A 21,779-nucleotide genomic window follows, 5' to 3' on the forward strand; every position below is an offset into this window, starting at 1 on the left:
CACCCGGCAGCGACGAGAAATTCGGGTCCACACCGGATTCGGACAAGGGAACCCAGCGCAGCAGAAAGAGGGAACGGGGGAGCCACCACGACACTTCGCCAACCCCTGAAGGGCCAACGGCGGCGCGGGACACACACACAAAGCAGCAAAAGTGAGTCCCCCATAATCCCTTCCCCCAACGGGAGACCCAAGCCCGACAAAGAAGCTATAGCTCCCTCCCTCCCCCTCCCCACTCCCGTGGGAACAAAGGACCCCCAAATCAGGCGGGAAGCTCCCATCAGGCGCTGGGAAGCCAGTCTAGCAGGGGAAGGGCGGAACAGCCCCAAGCCCCCAAAGGTTCCTGAACTGGCAGAACCGGCCCCGTCCCCTTCCCAACAGGGGCCGGGGACGGCCGGCAGGGCAAGCCCCACCCGAGGCGCCTAGACCTTGCGGACTCTTACAACTAAAATCACAGGCGCTGGTGGGCAATACCAGCCCAGCAGGGTCACCTGAGCCTGATCTCGTTCCCCCTCCTCGCAGCGGAGGTGAGGTCTGAGAGTGCCAAGCCACACCCGGACAGTCGATCCCACTGGGCCCCACACATACTGCCTCCCCCCCCCCAACGGACTCGCGGGAGGGCGCAAGCACAACCCAACAACCCAGGGCTCGCTCTGGGAGGCAGACCCCACTTAAGTGCCTGTTGTAGGGGACTCACAGTGCACAGGAGGGCGGGGCCCCGGCGAAAGCGCCCGCTCTGGTAGGCGTGCCCTGCACTGGTGGGCGGGGCCACAGCGACAGCACCTGTTGCCGCAGACACGCCTACACAGAAGGGAGGGAAGATCTACAGACTTCCAGATGCGCAAATCACAAAGAAACATAACTCAGTTCATCAAAGGACAAGCCAACTCGCCAGCTCCAAAAAGCAGCACGACTGGAGAGGAGATGGAGAATAAAAAAGCAAATGAGGACATGTTAACAGGAATGATCGAAACCGTCAGAAATGAAATCAGAAAACAATTCCAGGAGTTTAGAGCGGAAATCTGGAAGGACACCCAGGAAGCCAAGAAAGAAATGGAAGCAAAACTGGATACAATGCAAGCCTCGTTTAAAGAAATGGAAGCAAAAATGGATACAATGCAAGCCGCCTTTAAAGAAAATCTCCACACCCTGAGAATTGAAATGCATGAAAAAATAGATTTAAAATACAACTCTTTAAAGGAAGAAATTTCCATGATCAGAGCTGATATGACAACCATGAATAGCTCTCTGACATCCATAAACTCCGCAATTGAAACCATAACACAAAGAGTGGACCATATGGAATCCAGAATCTCTCGCCTGGACGATGAAGCAGCTGACAACAACCAGAAAATGACCACACTCCAAGAAAAGGTGAAGCTTCAGGGAAGATTAATCCAGGAACTAATGGACAAAGACAAGAGATATAATCTGCGCATAATTGGAATAGAAGAAGGAGCCGAATATCAGAGCAGAGGGCTTAATAATGTTCTCAATAAAGTTATTGCAGAAAACTTCCCCAATCTCACAGGGGACCCCATCCAGGTAACCGAAGCCTATAGGACACCTGGCAGGCCAGACCCCAGGAAAACCACCCCAAGGCACATAATATTCAAGACTACAGACCTCAAGATTAAAGAGCAAATTCTGAATTCAGCCAAAGCGAAGAAGGAAACTTTTTTCAATGGGAAGAGGATTCGAATAACATCCGACTTATCCACACAAACTTACCAAGCTCGAAGTGAGTGGAAGAACACCATCCAAGTACTTCAGAATAACAATTTACAACCTCGGATCAAATATCCAGCGAAACTGGAGTTCACATTCGAAGGGAGAACCAGATCTTTCCACACCAAAGAGGAGCTAAAGGAGTATGTGAATAAAAAACCAGCCCTACAGCGAATATTAAGAGGGGAAGCCCACCCAACAGAGATCGTAAAAGACACACAGACAGAATCAGAAAGAAACTTCAATAGCCAAAGTCCAGCAGAAAGACCAGCTCACTAAAGACAAGAAGAAAAAAAAAAACAACAGGAAAAAACAGCCCAACAAGAAAATGGAGAGAGAAAAAACACCCTTATCCTTGATCTCTTTAAATATAAATGGCTTAAACTCCCCGATCAAGAGGAGCAGACTGGCAGAATGGATCCGCAAGCAAAAAGTTGACATCTGTTGTCTACAAGAGACCCACCTTACAGCAAGGGACAAAAACAGGCTTCGAATGAAAGGATGGAGCAAGATCTACCAAGCAAATGCACCCACCAAAACGGCAGGTGTAGCCATTCTGATCTCAGACAAGCTGGATTTCTCTTTAAAGTCCACTCAAAAAGACAAAGAAGGACACTACATATTGATACAAGGAAAAATCCAGAATCAAGACATCACGGTGATAAATGTATACTCACCGAACAAAAGAGGCCCGACATATGTCAAGCAAATTCTCACAGAATTACAGAGCAAGATAGATGCAAACACAATCATAGTGGGTGACTTTAATACTCCTCTCTCTCCAAGAGACAGATCCAACACCCAGAGGATTAGTAAGGGAGCTGAGGACCTAAATAACACCATTGCCCAAATGGATCTAACAGACCTATATAGAACCTTCCACCCTACAGAGACCCAATACACCTTCTTTTCAGCAGCCCATGGATCATATTCCAAAATAGACCACGTCATAGCCCACACAAAGAACCTCAGCAAATACAAAAGAATTGACATCATCCCATGTATTATATCTGATCACAGTGGATTAAAGGTAACCCTCAACAACAAAGGATACCACAGAGCCTATACACACTCTTGGAGGCTAAACCCCACGCTGCTATCCAACACTTGGGCCACAGATCAAATTAAAGATGAAATCAAGGAATTCATAAGCCACAATGACAAAGAAAACACATCACAAAGAAACCTATGGGACACAGCTAAGGCAGTACTGAGGGGCAAGATCATTGCACTCAGTACCCACATTAAAAGAATGGAAGCAGAGCAGGTGAATACCCTCACGATGAAACTAAAACAACTGGAGAAACAAGAAATGACAGAATCTAAAATGACTAGGAGGGGAGAGATTACAAAGATTAAAGAAGAGATAAATCTGATTGAAAATAGAAAGACCATTCAACAAATAAATAAGACTAAAAGCTGGTTCTTTGAGAAAATAAACAAAATTGACAGACCCCTTGCAAGACTCACAAAAAAAAGAAGAGAAGAGACTCATATTCGTAAAATCAGGGACTCCACAGGAAAAATTACAACAAATACACACGATATTCAAACAATCATAAGGAGCTATTTCCAAAACCTCTACTCAACAAAAAATAATTTTACAGAAATGGATCAATTCTTAGAGAAGTACAAACTGCCCAAACTGAACCAAGAAGAAATAAATCAACTAAATAAACCAATAACTTACGGTGAGATACAGGAGGTAATCAAGAACCTCCCTACTAAGAAAAGCCCAGACCCAGATGGATTCACCAATGAATTCTACAAAACCTTTAGTGAGGAGCTAATTCCAATACTCCTCAAACTCTTCCGCGAAATAGAAACGGAGGGAGAAATCCCGAACTCATTCTACGAAGCTAATATCATACTCATCCCCAAACCAGGCAAAGATCCAACAAAAAAAGAGAACTACAGACCAATATCACTAATGAACACAGATGCAAAGCTCCTGAATAAAATATTAGCTAACAGGATCCAGAAAGTGATCAAGAATATCATACATCATGACCAAGTAGGCTTCATCCCTCAGTCACAAGGATGGTTCAACATCCGTAAATCAATCAATGTAATTCACCACATAAACAGAACTAAAATCAAGAATCACATTATTATCTCAGTCGATGCCCAAAAAGCCTTTGACAAAATACAACATCCATACCTATTAAAAGCTTTGGAGAGAACAGGAATAGATGGAACATTCCTCAAAACAATAAAAGCCATATACAACAGACCAACTGCTAATATCATATTAAATGGAGAGAAACTTAAATCATTCCCCCTAAACACAGGAACAAGACAAGGATGCCCACTCTCCCCACTTCTGTTCAACATAGTACTGGAATCCCTAGCCATAGCAATAAGGCAAGAGGAGGACATCAAAGGGATCCACATCGGCAAGGAAGAAATCAAGTTATCCCTATTCGCAGACGACATGATCTTATATCTCAAGGACCCAAAAAACTCAGTACCCAAACTCCTACATCTAATAAACCAATTTGGCAAAGTAGCAGGATACAAAATCAATCCACAAAAGTCAGCAGCTTTTCTGTACACCAGCAATAGACAAACAGAAAAGGAAATTATGGAAACAATTCCATTTACAGTAGCCAAAAAAAGAATAAAGTACCTAGGGATCAACTTAACCAAGGACGTGACGGACCTATTCAATGAAAACTACAAAAATCTAATAAGGGAAATCAAAGAAGACACAAGGAGATGGAAAGACCTCCCATGCTCATGGGTAGGCAGAATCAATATAGTGAAAATGGCCATACTGCCCAAATTGTTATACAAATTCAATGCAATACCTATCAAAATCCCAGCCACATTCTTCACTGAAATAGAGAAACCAATCCATAAATTCATATGGAACAGCAAAAAACCTAGAATAGCCAAAGCAATTCTAGGCAAAAAACATAGTGCAGGAGGTATCACCATACCAGACTTCAAGCTCTACTACAAGGCCATCATAACAAAAACAGCATGGTATTGGTATAAAAACAGATCGGAAGACCAGTGGATTAGAATTGAAGACCCAGAAATAAAACCGCACTCTTACAGCCAACTGATATTCGACAAAGGAGCTAAAGACATACAATGGAATAAACATAGCCTCTTCAACTACTGGTGCTGGGAGAACTGGGCAGCCATATGCAGAAAACTCAAAGTAGACCCAAGCCTATCACCATGCACCAAGATCAACTCAAAATGGATCAAGGACCTCAACATCAGACCTGAATCCTTGAAACTACTGAAGGACAGAGTAGGAAAGACACTAGAACTTATAGGCACAGGAAGGAACTTCCTGAATAGAGTCCCAGGCGCACAACAAATAGGGGAAAGACTCAACAAATGGGACTACTACAAATTAAAAAGTTTCTGCACAGCTAAGGTCATAGCCACCAAAATAGAAAGACAACCAACGATATGGGAAAGGATATTTACCAGCACAGCAACAGACAAAGGCCTGATATCTGTCATCTACAGAGAACTCAAAAAACTAAGCCCCTCCAAGCCCAATAAACCTATTAGGAAATGGGCAAAAGAGCTAAAGAGAGACTTCACAAGAGAAGATATAAAAATGGCAAAGAAACACATGAGGAAATGCTCAACATCCCTGCTAGTAAAGGAAATGCAAATAAAAACAACCCTGAGATACCACCTCACCCCAGTTAGAATGGCCTATACTCTGAACTCAGGAAACAACAAATGCTGGAGGGGCTGTGGGGAAAGAGGAACCCTTCTCCATTGTTGGTGGGAGTGCAAATTAGTACAGCCACTTTGGAGAACAGTATGGAGGTTTCTCAAAAAGCTCAATATAGACCTACCCTATGACCCAGCCATACCACTCCTAGGCATCTATCCTGAACAGCAAACCCCAAGATATCAAAAAGACATTTGTACTTCCATGTTTATCGCGGCACAATTCACAATAGCCAAAATATGGAAACAACCCAGATGCCCCTCCACAGACGAATGGATCCAAAAAATATGGTACTTATACACAATGGAATACTACATAGCGATTAGGAATGGTGAAATATTGTTATTCGCAGGGAAATGGTCAGAACTCGAACAAATAATGTTGAGTGAGACAAGCCTAGAACACAGAAAACAAAGGGGCATGATCTCCCTGATATATGACTGTTAACAAAGGGAGATGGAGAGACAGTAGAGACCAAGTCTGTGAACACTGTATATGTGCTTGATACATTGTATACTGCATATGGGTCTACCTGACCTAGACAAGGGATGGGAAAACAGGTTGTAAGATATCACAAGAAATGTACACACTGCCCTACTATGTAACTGCACCCTCTTTGCACAGCACCTTGTAAAAAAAAATTTATGTTCAATTGATAATAAAAAAAAATTAAAAAAAAAAATGGCATTCTACCATTTGAGCAGCAGTGCCATCCAGCATTTTGTTGAAAATGAAGTCTTGTAGACTTAATTGCCCAAGCTGGCTTCAGATGAAGATTCTCTAGATTTCTGCCTCCTGAGTAGCTAGAATTGCAAGTAGGCTATCAGTGCCTGGCTTCAACTATTTAAACAAAATGAATAAAATAAAATAAATAAAATACATTAAATAAAATTTCTTTAAAGTGTAATAATATGGTATATGCAAGAGAAAACTAGTAAAACCAAGTAAAATTCTGCTAGGTGGCACTGACTGAATATTCAAATTTTGATTATCACTATTTAGAGAGGTCACAAATCCTTAGAGCGTTCTTAGATAATTTTTCTTTCAAAATTACAAGTTTCTCGGGACTCAATGGACTATTACGTTGTCTGGATATGTCAATACTGGTCACGAGGAGCCCAGGTTCTATTAACCTAACTTCATACACAAGAAAAGACAAAAGAGAAGAAAATAACACACTCACCACTTCCACTGACTATATCAGGTTTGGTTTTCATCATTTTGCAAAATTGTCTTCGGCTGTTTTCAATCCAATCAGTTTGTTTATCTGACATTTTGAAGCATAATAATAACTTTCCAAGATCACTATCTAATAAGACAGATAATATGTGACATTATTTTAGTAAGGCAAGATAGATATGACACATTGGTATTCGTACTGTTTGCATGATTGGAAATCCTGTAATACCTCATATACTATAGTTATTTAACACAGTTACTAAACACTTATAAAAATGAACTAGTTATTTATTAAAAGCAAATAAGATAGATGGTTGGTTTGTAACCATAAGTCTTGCCTAGTGCTTTTCTTATATCAACAAGGGTCATTATGGAAAGAAGATTGGAGTTAACACACAGTTCTCCTTTTAAGATTTCATTACAGACTATTTTCTATCTCTATTCTGAAATTATTTATTATGATGAGCATTATAAACAATTCCTATTTGGAGATACTATATAACTTTCCCCAAAAGATTATAAAACTCAAAGAAATATTACAATGGCTTTTCTTTGATGAGGTTGTTGTTGCTTCTTCCCTGTACTTGGGTTTGAAATAGGGTCTTGCTTGTCTTTTCCACTCCTGGCTGATACTTTACTACTTAAACCCTTTCTCTATTTGCAACTTTGCTACTTAACTGGAGATAATATTCTCCCAAATTTGTCTGCCCAAGGTAACTTTGAACCTTGGTCATCAAATCTCAGCTTCCTGAGTAGCTAGGATTATAAACATGAGCCAGCTACATTTGGCTTAAGAAAGACTGTATTGATTATATAAGAGTATTATAGACAATAGAAAAAGGCAGCTATATAAATAGAAGAAACTTTAATTTGTAAGAGGAAAAATACAAGCTCAATATAAAAACAAAAATCTGCTATTCAAAGAGAAAAGGAGAATCCTAACAGATACTATAAAATGAACAAAAATGAATGAAATGCATCATTGAAAATAATGGAAGATTAACCAAAGATCGCCAGAATCCATTTAGTCAACCAACCTTCCACTAACTATCTTGAAGTTTATTTGTAGAACATCTGATTTCTATTACTGTTTCTACTTCTCTTCCTTTGTTTACATTGATATAGTCATCATGTTCCCTTACTACTATTTTGAGTAAAAGAAGAAATTCAAGTGAGCAACCTCCACAAAACAGATACACAGAGAATTAACACGGGGTATATTAGACAGACACCTTCCAATCTCCAGGTTCAAGAGTACCTCAATCCACACAAGTATAAATTTTGTTTGGACAAATTCTTAGAAATTAACTTTTTTAATATAGACCATTCCTTATTTTGGATTTCTTACATCATTTTTGTTTTTCTTTAATATTTTGTAACTACGTATTTACTATAGGAGAAATGAGTGATGTTAAAAAAAATGAGTATCCTCTTAATCAATCTACTTCACCTAAACTAGCAGATATTTTTCCTGGTTGCTGCGGTGATAGTTTTCAAGTCTGAAAATAAAAACACTGCATTAATGTTTTACGACTCTTCAAAGGAAAATAATTTCCTGTTGTTGTTTTAACTAGGTAATACAACAGCTGCAGCTCAGGGTATACTACAAAGGAGAAAACTTATAATTCCAGCCATACCACCAGTCCCCTCAGTTAACAGGTTGATGTCAAATAAAAGCCAATTAGTTCTATCTGTAGAAAATAAATCTTAATTCCAAGGTTGGAAGCATTAAAGAAAGCAAAAAGGAAGAGAAAATATCTGGCTCAATATAAAGGCTTATACAAGTATTTTATAAATAAAGAGAATTAATCACCAAAATACTTCTAGAATGCTATATACATAAAACAGAATAGAAAAGCTTTCAAAACTAGAACAGGTTGGATGCCAGTGGTTAACATCTGTAATCCTAGTTATGCAGGAGGCAGAGTTCTGAGGACTGCAGTTCAACAATCGGGGCAGAAAAATCAGTGAGACTCTCATCTTTAATTAACCACCTTCCCTTCAAAACAAACAAACAAACAAACAAAAGCTGGAAGTGGAACTGTGGCTCAAGTGGTAGATCACTAACCTTGAGCAGAAAAGCCCAGGGACAGAATCCAATTCCTGAGTTCAAACCCAGGACCAGCAAACACACACACACACACACACAACCACCTCTAGAACAAACAACAATTTATATCATCCATGACATTTTACACAATACCATATTATTTCTGGAAACTCCTGCAGTTATGTCTTTGGAATTCTATCTTTTTTTATTTGACTGGGTAAGAGGCCAAAATCCTAAATTTGATAGAATTTTGTCAGACTGGCAAAGGAAGCTATTCAAGCATGTCATTTTTATTGGAAAACTTTTATTTGTTTACTAAAATGTAGTTGTAAAACAGAGCATCTATGACTGTAATCTCAACACTTCAAGGTCAAGGCTGAAGGACAGGGAATTTGAAGTTAGACTGGGCTACAGAGCAAGATTCAATCTGAACAAACAAACAAACAAAGAAATTTTAAAACAGAAAAAAATATAGTTGTAATTTTAGCCCATGTCCTTTTGTCTTACATCCCTTAAAAAGTTAACTTCTGCATATGTTGTAGGTAATGTTCCAGTTGAAATCTATACAACTACTATTATACAGTCAATCATCATTCATTCGTAAATTTAAAAGAAATGAAGATAAATCATCAGGGACATAGATGTAATTAATTAATAAATTATTAATTTCTACAAAGGCAGAAAGCATCAGTAGAAACAGTACCAATGAACAGGGAGTATTTCATGTCCTATAAAGACATGAAATTTTACTTAACAGAATCAGTGTAAATTAATACAAATGTGTTGTTAAATTAGGGCTATTATTATAATGGCCAGGTAGAGCGTAGTTGTTTCAAAGTTTGGATTTCAATACACTTTCATGTAATAGCAGCATGTTTCTATATCTGAAACGAAAAGGTGGCCATGAGCTAGGGAACATATGCTGGCATTCAGTGAATATAAACATAAACCCATGAGCTCTATTACTCATTCACTAAATATCCTCATTACAAAGACCCTGGATATAATTCTCTTACTGGCTCAATCTCTGAAATTTTATATATTAGCACTTGTTTTCACATTTACCAAAACATATTTCAGTAATATCTAATTGTTCCACCAATACCATCCTGCAACTTAACATATCTTAAATAAACTTACATATGAAAACTTTCCTATATATATTATGAATATTATAATGAAGCCTACTATTCAATGCAATACATATTAATAAAACATTCAGAAAAACTGATCTCTTCCCTCAGTAAATTAATGCATTTACACTGCCAATATGTTGATACTTATGGTGCTTCCCTATAGTGTCAAGAGTATACAAATAACAGATGTAACAGTGGGTTAACTGATATGCAAGCTACCTATGAATACAATATGGCTCTTACAGACATTTGGCTAACAAATAAAACCTAATGATTCAAGAAATTTTGATACTGAATAGATACAGATTCATAGATATAAAATATATAAACTGAAAAGTTTTAGCACAATTTGTTTAAATTTTGTATGATATCCTTTCACCTTCTTATTTAATTTTTATACGGCAAAGGAGTTCCTGTCATGTAAAAAACAAGATACTATAGAGGGATACGTTTGCATTTTATACATTATGAACTTTAAATTGATCTGTTTCCCCATACAGAAATACCACCACCTGAAAATAGCCAAGCAACAATACTAGAACCATTTAGGAAAAGGATTTTAGTATTATTTGGTACATTACGTTAAGGGAAGGATTATCATCATGGAACTTGCTCTTTTGTGTAGTATTTGAAAGAGAATGTTTTGCCAGGCAGAAAATCAATTCTCTATCATATAAGTATGAAATGTGATGGAAGAAGCAATACCATAAGATATTGAAGCTACAAAAAACTAAATTTGAGGTAATCGCAAAATGAAAAGCTGTACAAGCTGATTACTTTTTTTCAGTTGTGAAAAGTGGGATGAACACTATCAATATGTACCCTTTATGTGTCATAAAATGTAAACTATCGCTTCATAAATGATAAAAAATGATACAGTAAGGTGCCTGTTGAATGATATATGCACAAGTTTAACTCAAAGACATAGCTGTGAAGCTATGCTTGCTCTAGAAACTGAGTCTGCTCACAGGTTATTGCAGATAAAAGCAGGAATTTCTAAATATACTTCTGATTATCTTCGAAATAATTTCCTATGTCTGGTAATTAAGGTCTGGAAAGAAAAGTTTTATGATGGGGAAAGTTAAGGAAGATTGATTCAGTCATTCAGTAGGTATATGTGTCTCATACTTCGTGAGTTACTTAATTTTTCGTAACAGCTACAAAATACCCGAGGAACACCTTAAAGTGAAGAAAAATTATTCTGACTCATATAATTTATATTGCCTATGATATACTAGCAGGAATAAGCATGATAAAATCAATTGCTAAAAATAAAACAGATGCCGGCTATGGCACATCACAGGAAGAATGAGGCAGGAGGATCATGAGTTCGAGACCAGGCTAGGCTATACCTTAAAAGAAACAAACAAGAAAAAGAAAACAGACATAGAGTGCTCTACAGAGAAGAATGAATTTCCCATCTTTTGAGATGCATACCTAATGCTATCAAATAACTAGAGTATGTTATTCAATTTCTCAGTCCAATTATTTTCTCATTATGAAGCTCTGTATTTCTACACCTCCTATGATAAAAACAAAAGCATCCTGAGCTCATCAAAATAGAATGGATTGGTCAGTGGGTTATAAGAATAACACGTGGAGAGATCTAATTTTAGCTCAGAGGAAAAATTAGAACATTATCTTACAACAACCATCCTGTTCTTTACAATAGAACATGAGTTAAACTCCAGTAGTGCTATTTTAAAGCTCCTATCATGCTAACAGGTACTTGGGGGGGGGGGGGTGATTGTTGTTGTTTATATTTACATATTTTTTAAATTATCCTTAGATAGTTGTACAAAAAGATTTCAATTCAACGTGTCAGGTTATGAGCACAATGAATCTTAGTCAACAGTGCCCCTTCTATCATTCTCCCTCATCTCTCCCAAGTCGAGCCATCCCTGGTTCAGCTTTCCTTTATTCCACTTTTCATCTTTTTTGTCTCCTGACATGTAACAACATAAATTACCACCCTAGTAAAGAAGTCCACGCAGGACTGAAGAGAAAATTATACCAAAGACATGGAAATCATCAGAAAAGACCACTCAGAAGGAAAAGAGATTCAAAATCAAGTAGCTAGCCTACAGACTAGACTAGAAGAAGCACAGGATCAAATCTCAGGAGCTGAAAATTCCCTAGAATCTAAGGAGAAAGACCAAAAACCAATACAAAACTAATCCAATCGACAAAAGAAATCAATCCAGGAGCTCCAAGACACGATCAGGAAGCCCAATTTAAGGCTAATAGGTATTGAGGAAAACCTAAAGAAAGAAGTTATTGGAATAGGCAACCTATTCAAGAGAATATTAGCCCAGAACTTCCCAAATAACCAGAAGGATAGGTCTATACAGATGCAAGGAGTATTTTGATTATATTAATCGTCCCAATCCAGGAGCATGGGAGGGTTTTCCATTTCCTTAGTTCTGCCTTAATTTCATTTTTAATGTTTTTAAAGTTCTCATCTTAGAGGTCTTTCACTTCTTTGGTTAAGGATATTCCTAGGTATTTTGTGTTTTTTGAGAATATTGCAAAAAGAGTTGGTTCCCTGTTTCAGACTCTGTCTTCAGGTCATTAGCATATAGAAAGGCCATTGATTTTTGAGGGTTTATTTTATATCCTGCTACTTTGCCAAGGTTTTGGATCAGATCTAGTAGCTTGGGAGTAGAGTCTATGGGGTTCTTTAGGTATAGGATCATGTCATCTGCGAAGATAGAAAGTTTAACTTCACCTTTTCCTATTTGGATCCCCTTTATGTTTTCTTCTTGCCTAATTGCTCTGGCTAGGAATTCTAGTACTATGTTGAAGAGGAGGAGAGAGAGTGGACATCCCTGTCTTGCTTCTGATTTAAAGGGAATGGCATTAGCTTTTCGCCATTTAGAATTATGCTTGCTGTTGGTATGTCAGAGACTGCCTTTATGTTCTTCAGGAGGGATCCCTCTAATCTCGATTTTTCTTCGGCTTTTATCATAAATGGGTGCTGGATTTCATCGAATGCGTTTTCTGCATCCAGAGAAACAACCATGTGGTTCTTTACCTTGCTCCAGTTGATGTGGTGGATTACATTAATTGACTTGCGTATATTGAACCAACTTTGCATCCCTGGGATGAATCCAGTTTGATCATGGTGTATGATTTTTTTTTTTTGATGACCTGTTGAAGTCGATTGGCCAGAATTTTGTTGAGAATGTTTGCATCTATGTTCATCAGGGAAATGGGTCTATAGTTCTCTTTCCGTGATGAGTCCCTGCCAGGTTTTGGGATGAGGGTTATATTGGCATCATAGAAGGTGTTTGCTAGCAAGCTTTCTCTTTCAATTTCATTGAAGAGATTGAGAAATATTGGTGTGAGTTCTGTTTTAAAGGCCTTGTAGAATTCTGCTGTAAATCCATCTGGACCTGGGCTTTTCTTGGATGGGAGAATCCTACAATTCATGGAGACTAAACAACATACTACTGAACCATCATCAGTGGGTCATTGAAGAAATTAGAACAGAAATTGAAATGTTTTTGGAATTCAACCAAGATGAGCACACAAAGTACCAGCTCCTTTGGGAAACAGCAAAGACAGTACTCAGAGGAAAATTTGTATCTCTGAGGGCCTGCACCAACAAACTGGAGAAACAGCAACTCAACAACTTAAGGAAGCACCTTAATCTCCTCAAGAGAACTACAAGCCAAACCTCAAGTCAATAGATGGAAGCAAATAATTAAAATCAAATCAGAATTAAATGAATTAGAGACAAAAAAAAAAACCATCGATAGAATCAACAAATTAACAAGACACCTAGCAAAGCTGACCAAAAACAAAGGCAGCACACCCAAATAAAGAAGATCAGAGATGAAACAGGTAACATCACCACAGAAACAACCAAAATTCAAAACACAATAAGGGATTATTTTACAAACCTTATGCCAACAAATTCAAGAACCTGGAATAAATGGATCATTTCCTAGAAAAAATTGATATCTCCAAACTTAACCATGAACAATTAAACCTTCTAAACAGACCCATAGACAGCATTGAAATAGAAACAGCAATAAGTAAGCTCCCATCCAAGAAAAGTCCAGACAGATTTGCAGCAGAATTCTACAAGGCCTTTAAAACAGAACTCACACCAATATGTCTCAAACACTTCAATGAAATTTAAAGACAAAGCTCAGTACCAAACACAGTCTATGATGCCAGTGTAACCCCCATCCGAAAACCAGGCAGGGACTCATCACAGAAAGATAACTATAGACCGATTTCCCTGATGAACATAGATGCAAACATTCTCAACAAAATTCTGGCCAATCAACTTCAACAGGTCATCAAAAAAAAAAAAAAATCATACACCATGATCAAACTGGATTCATCCCAGGGATGCAAAGTTGGTTCAATATACGCAAGTCAATTAATGTAATCCACCACATCAACTGGAGCAAGGTAAAGAACCACATGGTTGTATCTCTGGATGCAGAAAACGCATTCGATGAAATCCAGCACCCATTTATGATAAAAGCCGAAGAAAAATCGAGATTAGAGGGATCCCTCCTGAAGAACATAAAGGCAGTCTCTGACATACCAACAGCAAGCATAATTCTAAATGATAAAAATCTAATGCCATTCCCTTTAAATCAGAAGCAAGACAGGGATGTCCACTCTCTCTCCTCCTCTTCAACATAGTACTAGAATTCCTAGCCAGAGCAATTAGGCAAGAAGAAAACATAAAGGGGATCCAAATAGGAAAAGGTGAAGTTAAACTTTCTCTCTTCGCAGATGACATGATCCTATACCTAAAGAACCCCATAGACTCTACTCCCAAGCTACTAGATCTGATCCAAAACCTTGGCAAAGTTGAAGGATATAAAATAAACCCCCCAAAATCAATGGCCTTTCTATATGCTAATGACCCGAAGACACAGGCTGAAATCAGGAAAGCAACTCTTCTTGCAATAGCCTCAAAAACATAAAATACCTAGGAATAACCTTAACCAAAGAAGTGAAAGACCTCTATGATCAGAACTTTAAAAACATGAAAAAATGAAATTAAGGCAGAACTAAGGAAATGGAAAACCCTCCCATGCTCCTGGATTGAGAGGATTAATACAGTCAAAATGGCAATATTGTCAAAGGCTATGTACAAATTCAATGCATTACCCATTAATATCCCAACCTCATTTTCTTAATGTAATAGAGGAAGCAATCCAGAAATTCACATGGAACAATAAAAGACCCTGAATAACAAAAACAATCCAAAGCAGAAAGAACACTACTGGAGGAATTACAATACCCAACTTCAAGCTGTATTATAAAGCTATAGTAATAAAACCAGCTTGGTATTGGCACCAGAACAGGCTTGAAGACCAATGGAACAGAACTGAACACCAGAAATGAACCCACAGAACTATGCCTACTTAATCTTTGATAAAGGAGCTAAAAAAATAGTCTGGAAGATAGCGTCTTTAACAAATGGTGCTGGCAAAACTGGCTCGACACATGCAACAAACTAAAACTAGATCCTTATATATCATCCTGCACCAAAATCAATTCCAAATGGATCAAAGACCTCAAAATTAAAACAGATACCCTAAAAACATTAAAAGAAGGAGAAGGACAAACACTTGGGCTCCTTGGCACAGGACGGAACTTCCTTAATAAAGACCCAGAAATGCTCCAAATCAAAGAAAGATGGGAAACATGGCGGTCGGCTGGGGCCGCACCACAAGCAAAACTATATGAAGGAAGAGGAAAGTTTTCCTCAAGATGAGGCGACTGAATCGGAAAAAAAACCTTAAATTTGGTGAAAGAACTGATGCCTTTCCAAAGGTTCCTGAAAGCTATGTAGAGACCTCAGCCAGTGGGGGCACAGTTCCTCTGATAGCATTTACTACTATGACTTTACTAACAATAATGGAATTCTCAGTATAACAAGATACATGGATGAAGTATGAATATGAAGTAGACAAAGATGTTTCTAATAAATTGAGAATCAATATAGATATTACTGTTGCCATGAAGTGCCAGTATGTTGGAGCAGATGTATTAGACTTAGCAGAAACAATGGTTGCTTCTGCAGATGGTCTTATTTATGAATCACTAATATTTGAACTTTCACCACAGCAAAACGAGTGGCAGAGGATGCTACAACTGATTCAGAGCAGGCTACAAGCAGAACATTCTCTTCAGGATGTGATATTCAAAAGTGCTTTCAAAAGCTCATCCACTGCACTTCCACCCAGGGAAGACGACTTGTCGTAGTCTCCAGATGCATGCAGAATACGCGGCCATCTCAACGTTAATAAAGTAGCAGGAAATTTTCTCCTAACTGTGGGCAAGGCAATTCCACGTCCTCGAGGGCACGTGCACTTGGCAGCACTGGTCAGCCATGACTCCTACAACTTTTCTCACGGAATAGATCACCTGCCTTTTGGAGTGGTTGTTCCAGGAAGCATTAATCCTCTGGATGGAACAGAAAAAATTGCTGTAGATCACCACCAGATGTTCCAATATTTTATTACAGTTGTGCCAACAAAACTCCAGACAAATAAAATTTCAGCAGAAACACAACAGTTTTCTGTCACAGAAAGGGAGCATATCATCAACCATGCTGCGGGCAGCCATGGAGTTTCTGGAATCTTCATGAAATACGATCTCAGCTCTGTCATGGTGACTGTCACTGAGGAGCATATGCCATTCTGGCATTTTTTTGTAAGACTCTGTGGTATTGTTGGAGGAATCTTCTCAACAACAGGCATATTACATGGAATTGGAAAATTTATAGTGGAGATAATTTGCTGTTGTTTCAGACTTGTATCCTGTAAAGCTGTCCATTCGGTTCCTGTTGGGATCCAGCCTTTAGACTTGATGGGGGACTTGACGCCCTTCCCCCAAGCCCTTGGGGAATGCGGAAGCAGGCTACGATTCTCTGGGTCCAGAACCAGAAGAACTGGCTTTGCACCCAGCCCCCAACTCTCTCGCCAGCCCAGGCGCCTCCCTGTCTCTCCCTGGCGCGGTGCTTTCGAGTGACGTTAGCTCAAGAAGGGATCGTGTGATAGCTCTCAGCCTATCGGTGTCCTGGCCAATCGCCTTCTCTCGCTATCATTTCCCTTTACCTCGCCTTAATAAATCAGATTGCTCTGGAAGCTTCTCCGAGACTCGCATATGCCTGGCTTTCTTTACCAGTAAGGAGGTGGGTAAGCGTTCTTGTTAGGCCGCGCGCACGTGAGGTCTGTACTGACTCCTCCGCCCCATCCTGCCTACCTGCCGGAAGGGTGACCAGGAGAGAGGGTGAGAAAAGGGGGTGGTGAGAAACCTAGCTGAGCCTTGATCCCCACGCCGGGAGAGGCGACCCGAGCCCAACAGGTTCCCTTTGAGGATGGACACACAGACAACCACTTACCTCTTTTAGAAAATAATATGCATTAGCACCTCCTGAGGGGAAGGAGAAAAAACTTTTTTTTTGCCTGAGATCTAAAAACCTTTTTTAAATAATCAAATATTGTACAATATATTCAAAGAAAAGTATGAATGAAAAACTGGGAACATACTTGTTTAAAAAAAGAAAAGGAACAAAAAAAACCCAATGTGAAATCCTGTTGATATTGTGTCTGTCACAAGTGTCCTAGAAGAGACAATGCTGCGAATCAGTGACAGCGCTGGCCGGATGCTGGCGCCAAGATGAGTTTCTACTTCTCTCACACCTGGGGACTCTCCATCAAGAAAACTGCAGCTAAGGAAAAGGCTTTTTAAGCGCCTGCTTATGTCACCTGCTTCTGTTTTTACAAACCTGAAGTAAGAATAAAAAGTGCAAAACATAAAAAAAAAAGAAAGATGGACAAATGGGACTGCATCAAACTGCAGAGCTTCTGCACGGCAAAGGACATAGCTCGCAAGATAAACAGAAAGCCCACAGATTGGGAAAAGGTCTTTACCGGTCATACAATGGACAAAGGCCTCAAATCTAAAATATATGCAGAACTAAAAAAATTAAATTCCTCCAAAACAAAACTGCAAAGAACCAACAGCCCCCGCAACAAGTGAGCTAAAGACTTACAAAGACACTTCTCTGATGAGAAAATGAGAATGGCCAAGAGACATAGGAAAAAGTGCTCTACATCACTAGCCATAAAAGAAATGCAAATCAAAACAACATTGAGATTCCTTCTCACCCCAGTAAGAATGTCCTATATCAAGAAAACTAATAATAATAAATGTTGGAGGGGATGTGGCCAAAAGGGAACCCTACTTCATTGATGGTGGGAATGTAAAGTGGTTCAGCCACTCTGGAAAGCCATATGGAGATTCCTCAGAAGACTAAACATAGAGCTCCCCTATGACCCAGCAGCCCCACTTTTGGGCATCTACCCAAAAGACCACAAACATGAACACACTAAAGCCACCAGCAAAACAATGTTCATCGCAGTACAATTTGTCATAGCTAGAATATCGAACCTACCCAGATGCCCCTCAGTAGATGAATGGATCAGGAAAATGTGGTACATATATACAATGGAATTTTATGTATCTATCAGAAAGAATGACATTGCTTCATTTGTAAGGAAATGGAAGGACTTGAAAAAAGTTACACTAAGTGAAGTGAGACTGACCCAAAGAAACATGGAGTCTATGGTCTCCCTCATAGGGAATAATTAGCACAGGTTTAGGCAAGTCATAGCAGAGGATCACAAGAGCCCAATAGCTATGCCCCTATGAATGAATAAGATAATGCTAAGTGAAATGAACTCCATGTTATGGAAACGATTGTTATACCACAGTTGTAATTACTTTCAACATGCCATGTGAAACCATAACTTCTATTGTTGATGATCCTCTTGTATCCCCTTCCTGTGGTTGTACCTGCACGATCACTGTATCTTATCTGAGTACATTGGAAACTGTATATACTGGTATTAGAACTAGGAAAGTGAAAGGGAATACCGAAATCGAGAGAAACAGGAGAAAAAGACAAATGACTACAAAATCAATACTTGCAAAACTGTTTGTTGTAAACCAACTGAACAACTCATGGGGGGAGAGGCTAATGGGGAGGGGGAAGAGGGGAATGAGGGAGGAGGTAACAAACAGTACAAGAAATGTATCCAATGCCTAACATATGAAACTGTAACCTCTGTGTACATCACTTTGACAATAAATAAGAAAAAAAATTACCATCCTAGATTATTTCATTATACTGATCTAACCTTCAGATAACTGAGAAATTATACTCCAAATTATTTATACCACATTGAATAAAGTTGTTTCCCTATAAAAATTATGTCTACACCCAAATAGTCACTAATATTTTTAAATGTCTCCTCAATTTTAATACAGTAACATTGTACATTTTCATAAAGAAAACAACTGAAGCAGAAAATGTCATCAGATTCTTCTTTATAGATAAAGATGAATCATCTAGCAGCTATCACTGATGCTGAGGAGCTAACAAGAGACAATTTAAGAGAGGAGGCAACACTACCTGTAGCAAACAGGACAGACAGAGAGGCTGAGAGGCAAATGCGAAGAATGTTTCCACATACACAAAAACTGACATGATTTTTTCTCCTCAGACATAAAACATCTCCAAAACTTGCAGTACAAGTAATGACTAAAATAACACCTGTCAGAATGAATGGATCATTACTTCTGAATCAAAAGGCAGAACAGAAAATACATGACTCTTGCTGTGAAAATGACTTGCATGCCTTAAGTATTACTAGCTTAAAAATAACATTTATTAAAGTCTATGATTAGCGGTTAGTTAACTGTGTTTAAGTATATTACTTTTGGTTTAGACTTATACCTGTTAGGAAACAACTATTTTTATTGTCCAGAGAGACTGTATGTCCTTAAATCCAAGGGAAAGAAAGATATGCTTCTGACTTCCTGTCCAAAGTCTGACAGTAACACAGACATCAACAATATCAGAATGAGACATGACAATTCTGGTTGAATAAATATCTGTAAAATCTCTTCCTAAGACTTCACTGATGCCTAGAAATCAGGCTATTCTCCTCAACGAGAACCACAGCAGTTCAGGCAGGACCACTATTATTAGGTGGTTACACCTAATAATTGATAATAATGTTTTATTCAAACACTTCTTAGAACAGAAAGTCAATAGGAGTCTTTGTGGGTAAATTATAGAAAAATAAGGCACTGAAAAAGACTTGAAATTATACTGCACTCCCTAAAACAAAACATGTACCAGGAAGGATGTCTTAAAAGTCTTGAGATTTATAAGCTACAGGAAAGCCCCTGGAAATTTTTCAATTAGAGGAATAATATGATTTGAGCAGTTGTTGAAAAGTATCTGTCTAGTTACAGTGTTGAGAACAGACTATGCACTGCAGAATACCAGATACCACTACAGGTAAGAGATGAGAGTGACGACAGAAGATGAGCAAAAGAGGTTTTACATCTGTAGAGTCAACAGGATTTGCTGACAGATTACTAGTGTGGTCATGATGAAAGAGAAAAGTCAAAAAAATGCCTTCAGGTTTACTGCCTGAGGAAGTGAAGTACATAGATGCCATTTCACAAATCGGGAAAAGTGTCTAAGAAAGAGATTTGAGGGAGGCTGAAGGTTATCTCAGTCCTGTTAAGTGTGATATGCTTACCAATTTTCCTCACAGAGATGTCAAGTAAATTGATACATACACTTGAGTCTATCAGTCAAGGTAGAGATCAAAGTTGGAAATGACAGTGTGGAAGCCAATGGCATACTGGGCAACCCTTCTTCCATGAGTACAGCTGAGACTCTCCCAACAGTAATGCATGAAAGTAAATGAGAAGTGAGCCCTGAGGTAGTCCAAAATTAAAAAGTAGGAGAAGTAGGAGATATCCAAGGCTGGGCACAAAGAAGAATTCAACTAGACTAGAGAAAAACAAGGGGAAACAGTGTTTCAGGAAAAAAAGGCAACCAAGCACCTCGAGAAAATGGGGAGTATTGAAAGAGATGAGGAAGAATGATGGAAGGGCTGACATTGGTCAAGACGAATTTTACTCAGAAACTGACATGTTGAATTGAAACCCCTTTGTACAAACTACCTAAAGATAATTAAAAAATTTTAACTATAAAATAAATAAAACAAAATGTTAATAGTCAAGAAGGCAGGGAAAATGCATGAGGTGTTCATAAGTCTAGTGGACAGAGGACTGGAAAAGACAATGGATTGCACATTGCTAGAGTGTTTCTGACCAAGCCTCATTAGCTAACTAGTAGGTTTGAGAGAGAATGGAGAAAAAAGGAACTTGAATACCAGATACAGACAGCTTCTTCATGGAATTTTACAGTAAAATGAAGGATAGAACTGTTACTGTATTAAGAGGAAGATGAGTTCAATAAAAGACACTGAAATATAGAAAAACAAACAGCATGTTTTCTGGCTTAAGGAGAAGGTCCAGTAGGGACTGCCCCAGAAAACAAACACCAGAAAAAGGAGTTCAGCTTTAAAAAAGGAAGGAAGTTGTGTCATTTGTGACAGCATGGATGAACTGAAAAGGGAAGCATGTGAAATAATATAATTTATGCAAATAATGAAAAATCCTACAGGATCTCATTTATATGAAATCTAAAAAAATAAATTCTAAGGAGCTGAATAATGTTTACTGGTGGCTAGGGGGAAATGTCAGTCAAAGATATAAAATATCAGGTATAACAAGGTAGTTTAAGAGATGGATTAGTACAGCTTGGTAACTAAAGGAAATAAAAACTTACTGTATGCTCAAAAATGGCTAAATTTAAATGTTCTTGCCAAAAATCAATTACTAGTAATGTATACAATAAATATCTGTAATATTGTCATTTAAAAGTTCATTTTAGCCAGGTACAGGTGACCCATATCTGTAATCCTAGCTACTTAGAAGGCTGAGATCAGAGGACAACAGTTCAAAGTCAGCCCAGACAGAAAAGTCTGTGAGATTCTATCTCCAATTAAGCACCAAAAATTCCTTGAGAAAAAAAGTTTAAAGACAGTGACTAGAACCCTGAGTTCAAGCTCCT

The 21,779-nt window shown here is 38.5% G+C and overlaps 1 protein-coding gene and 1 pseudogene across 1 annotated transcript in view; one reads left to right on the forward strand and one right to left on the reverse strand.

The window, feature by feature from the left end:
* Tbc1d32 (TBC1 domain family member 32) overlaps positions 1-21,779 on the reverse strand; it is a 144,877-nt gene that overhangs the window by 32,448 nt on the left and 90,650 nt on the right. Inside the window, exon 26 of the mRNA XM_048353996.1 lies at positions 6,615-6,740. Within this exon, the coding sequence (XP_048209953.1) occupies positions 6,615-6,740 (126 nt within the window). The remainder of the gene's footprint in view (positions 1-6,614; positions 6,741-21,779) is intronic.
* On the forward strand, positions 15,488-17,203 carry LOC125357239 (annotated as a pseudogene).

Source organism: Perognathus longimembris, chromosome 9 (assembly GCF_023159225.1).
Source record: "Perognathus longimembris pacificus isolate PPM17 chromosome 9, ASM2315922v1, whole genome shotgun sequence".
Lineage (NCBI taxonomy): Eukaryota > Metazoa > Chordata > Mammalia > Rodentia > Heteromyidae > Perognathus > Perognathus longimembris.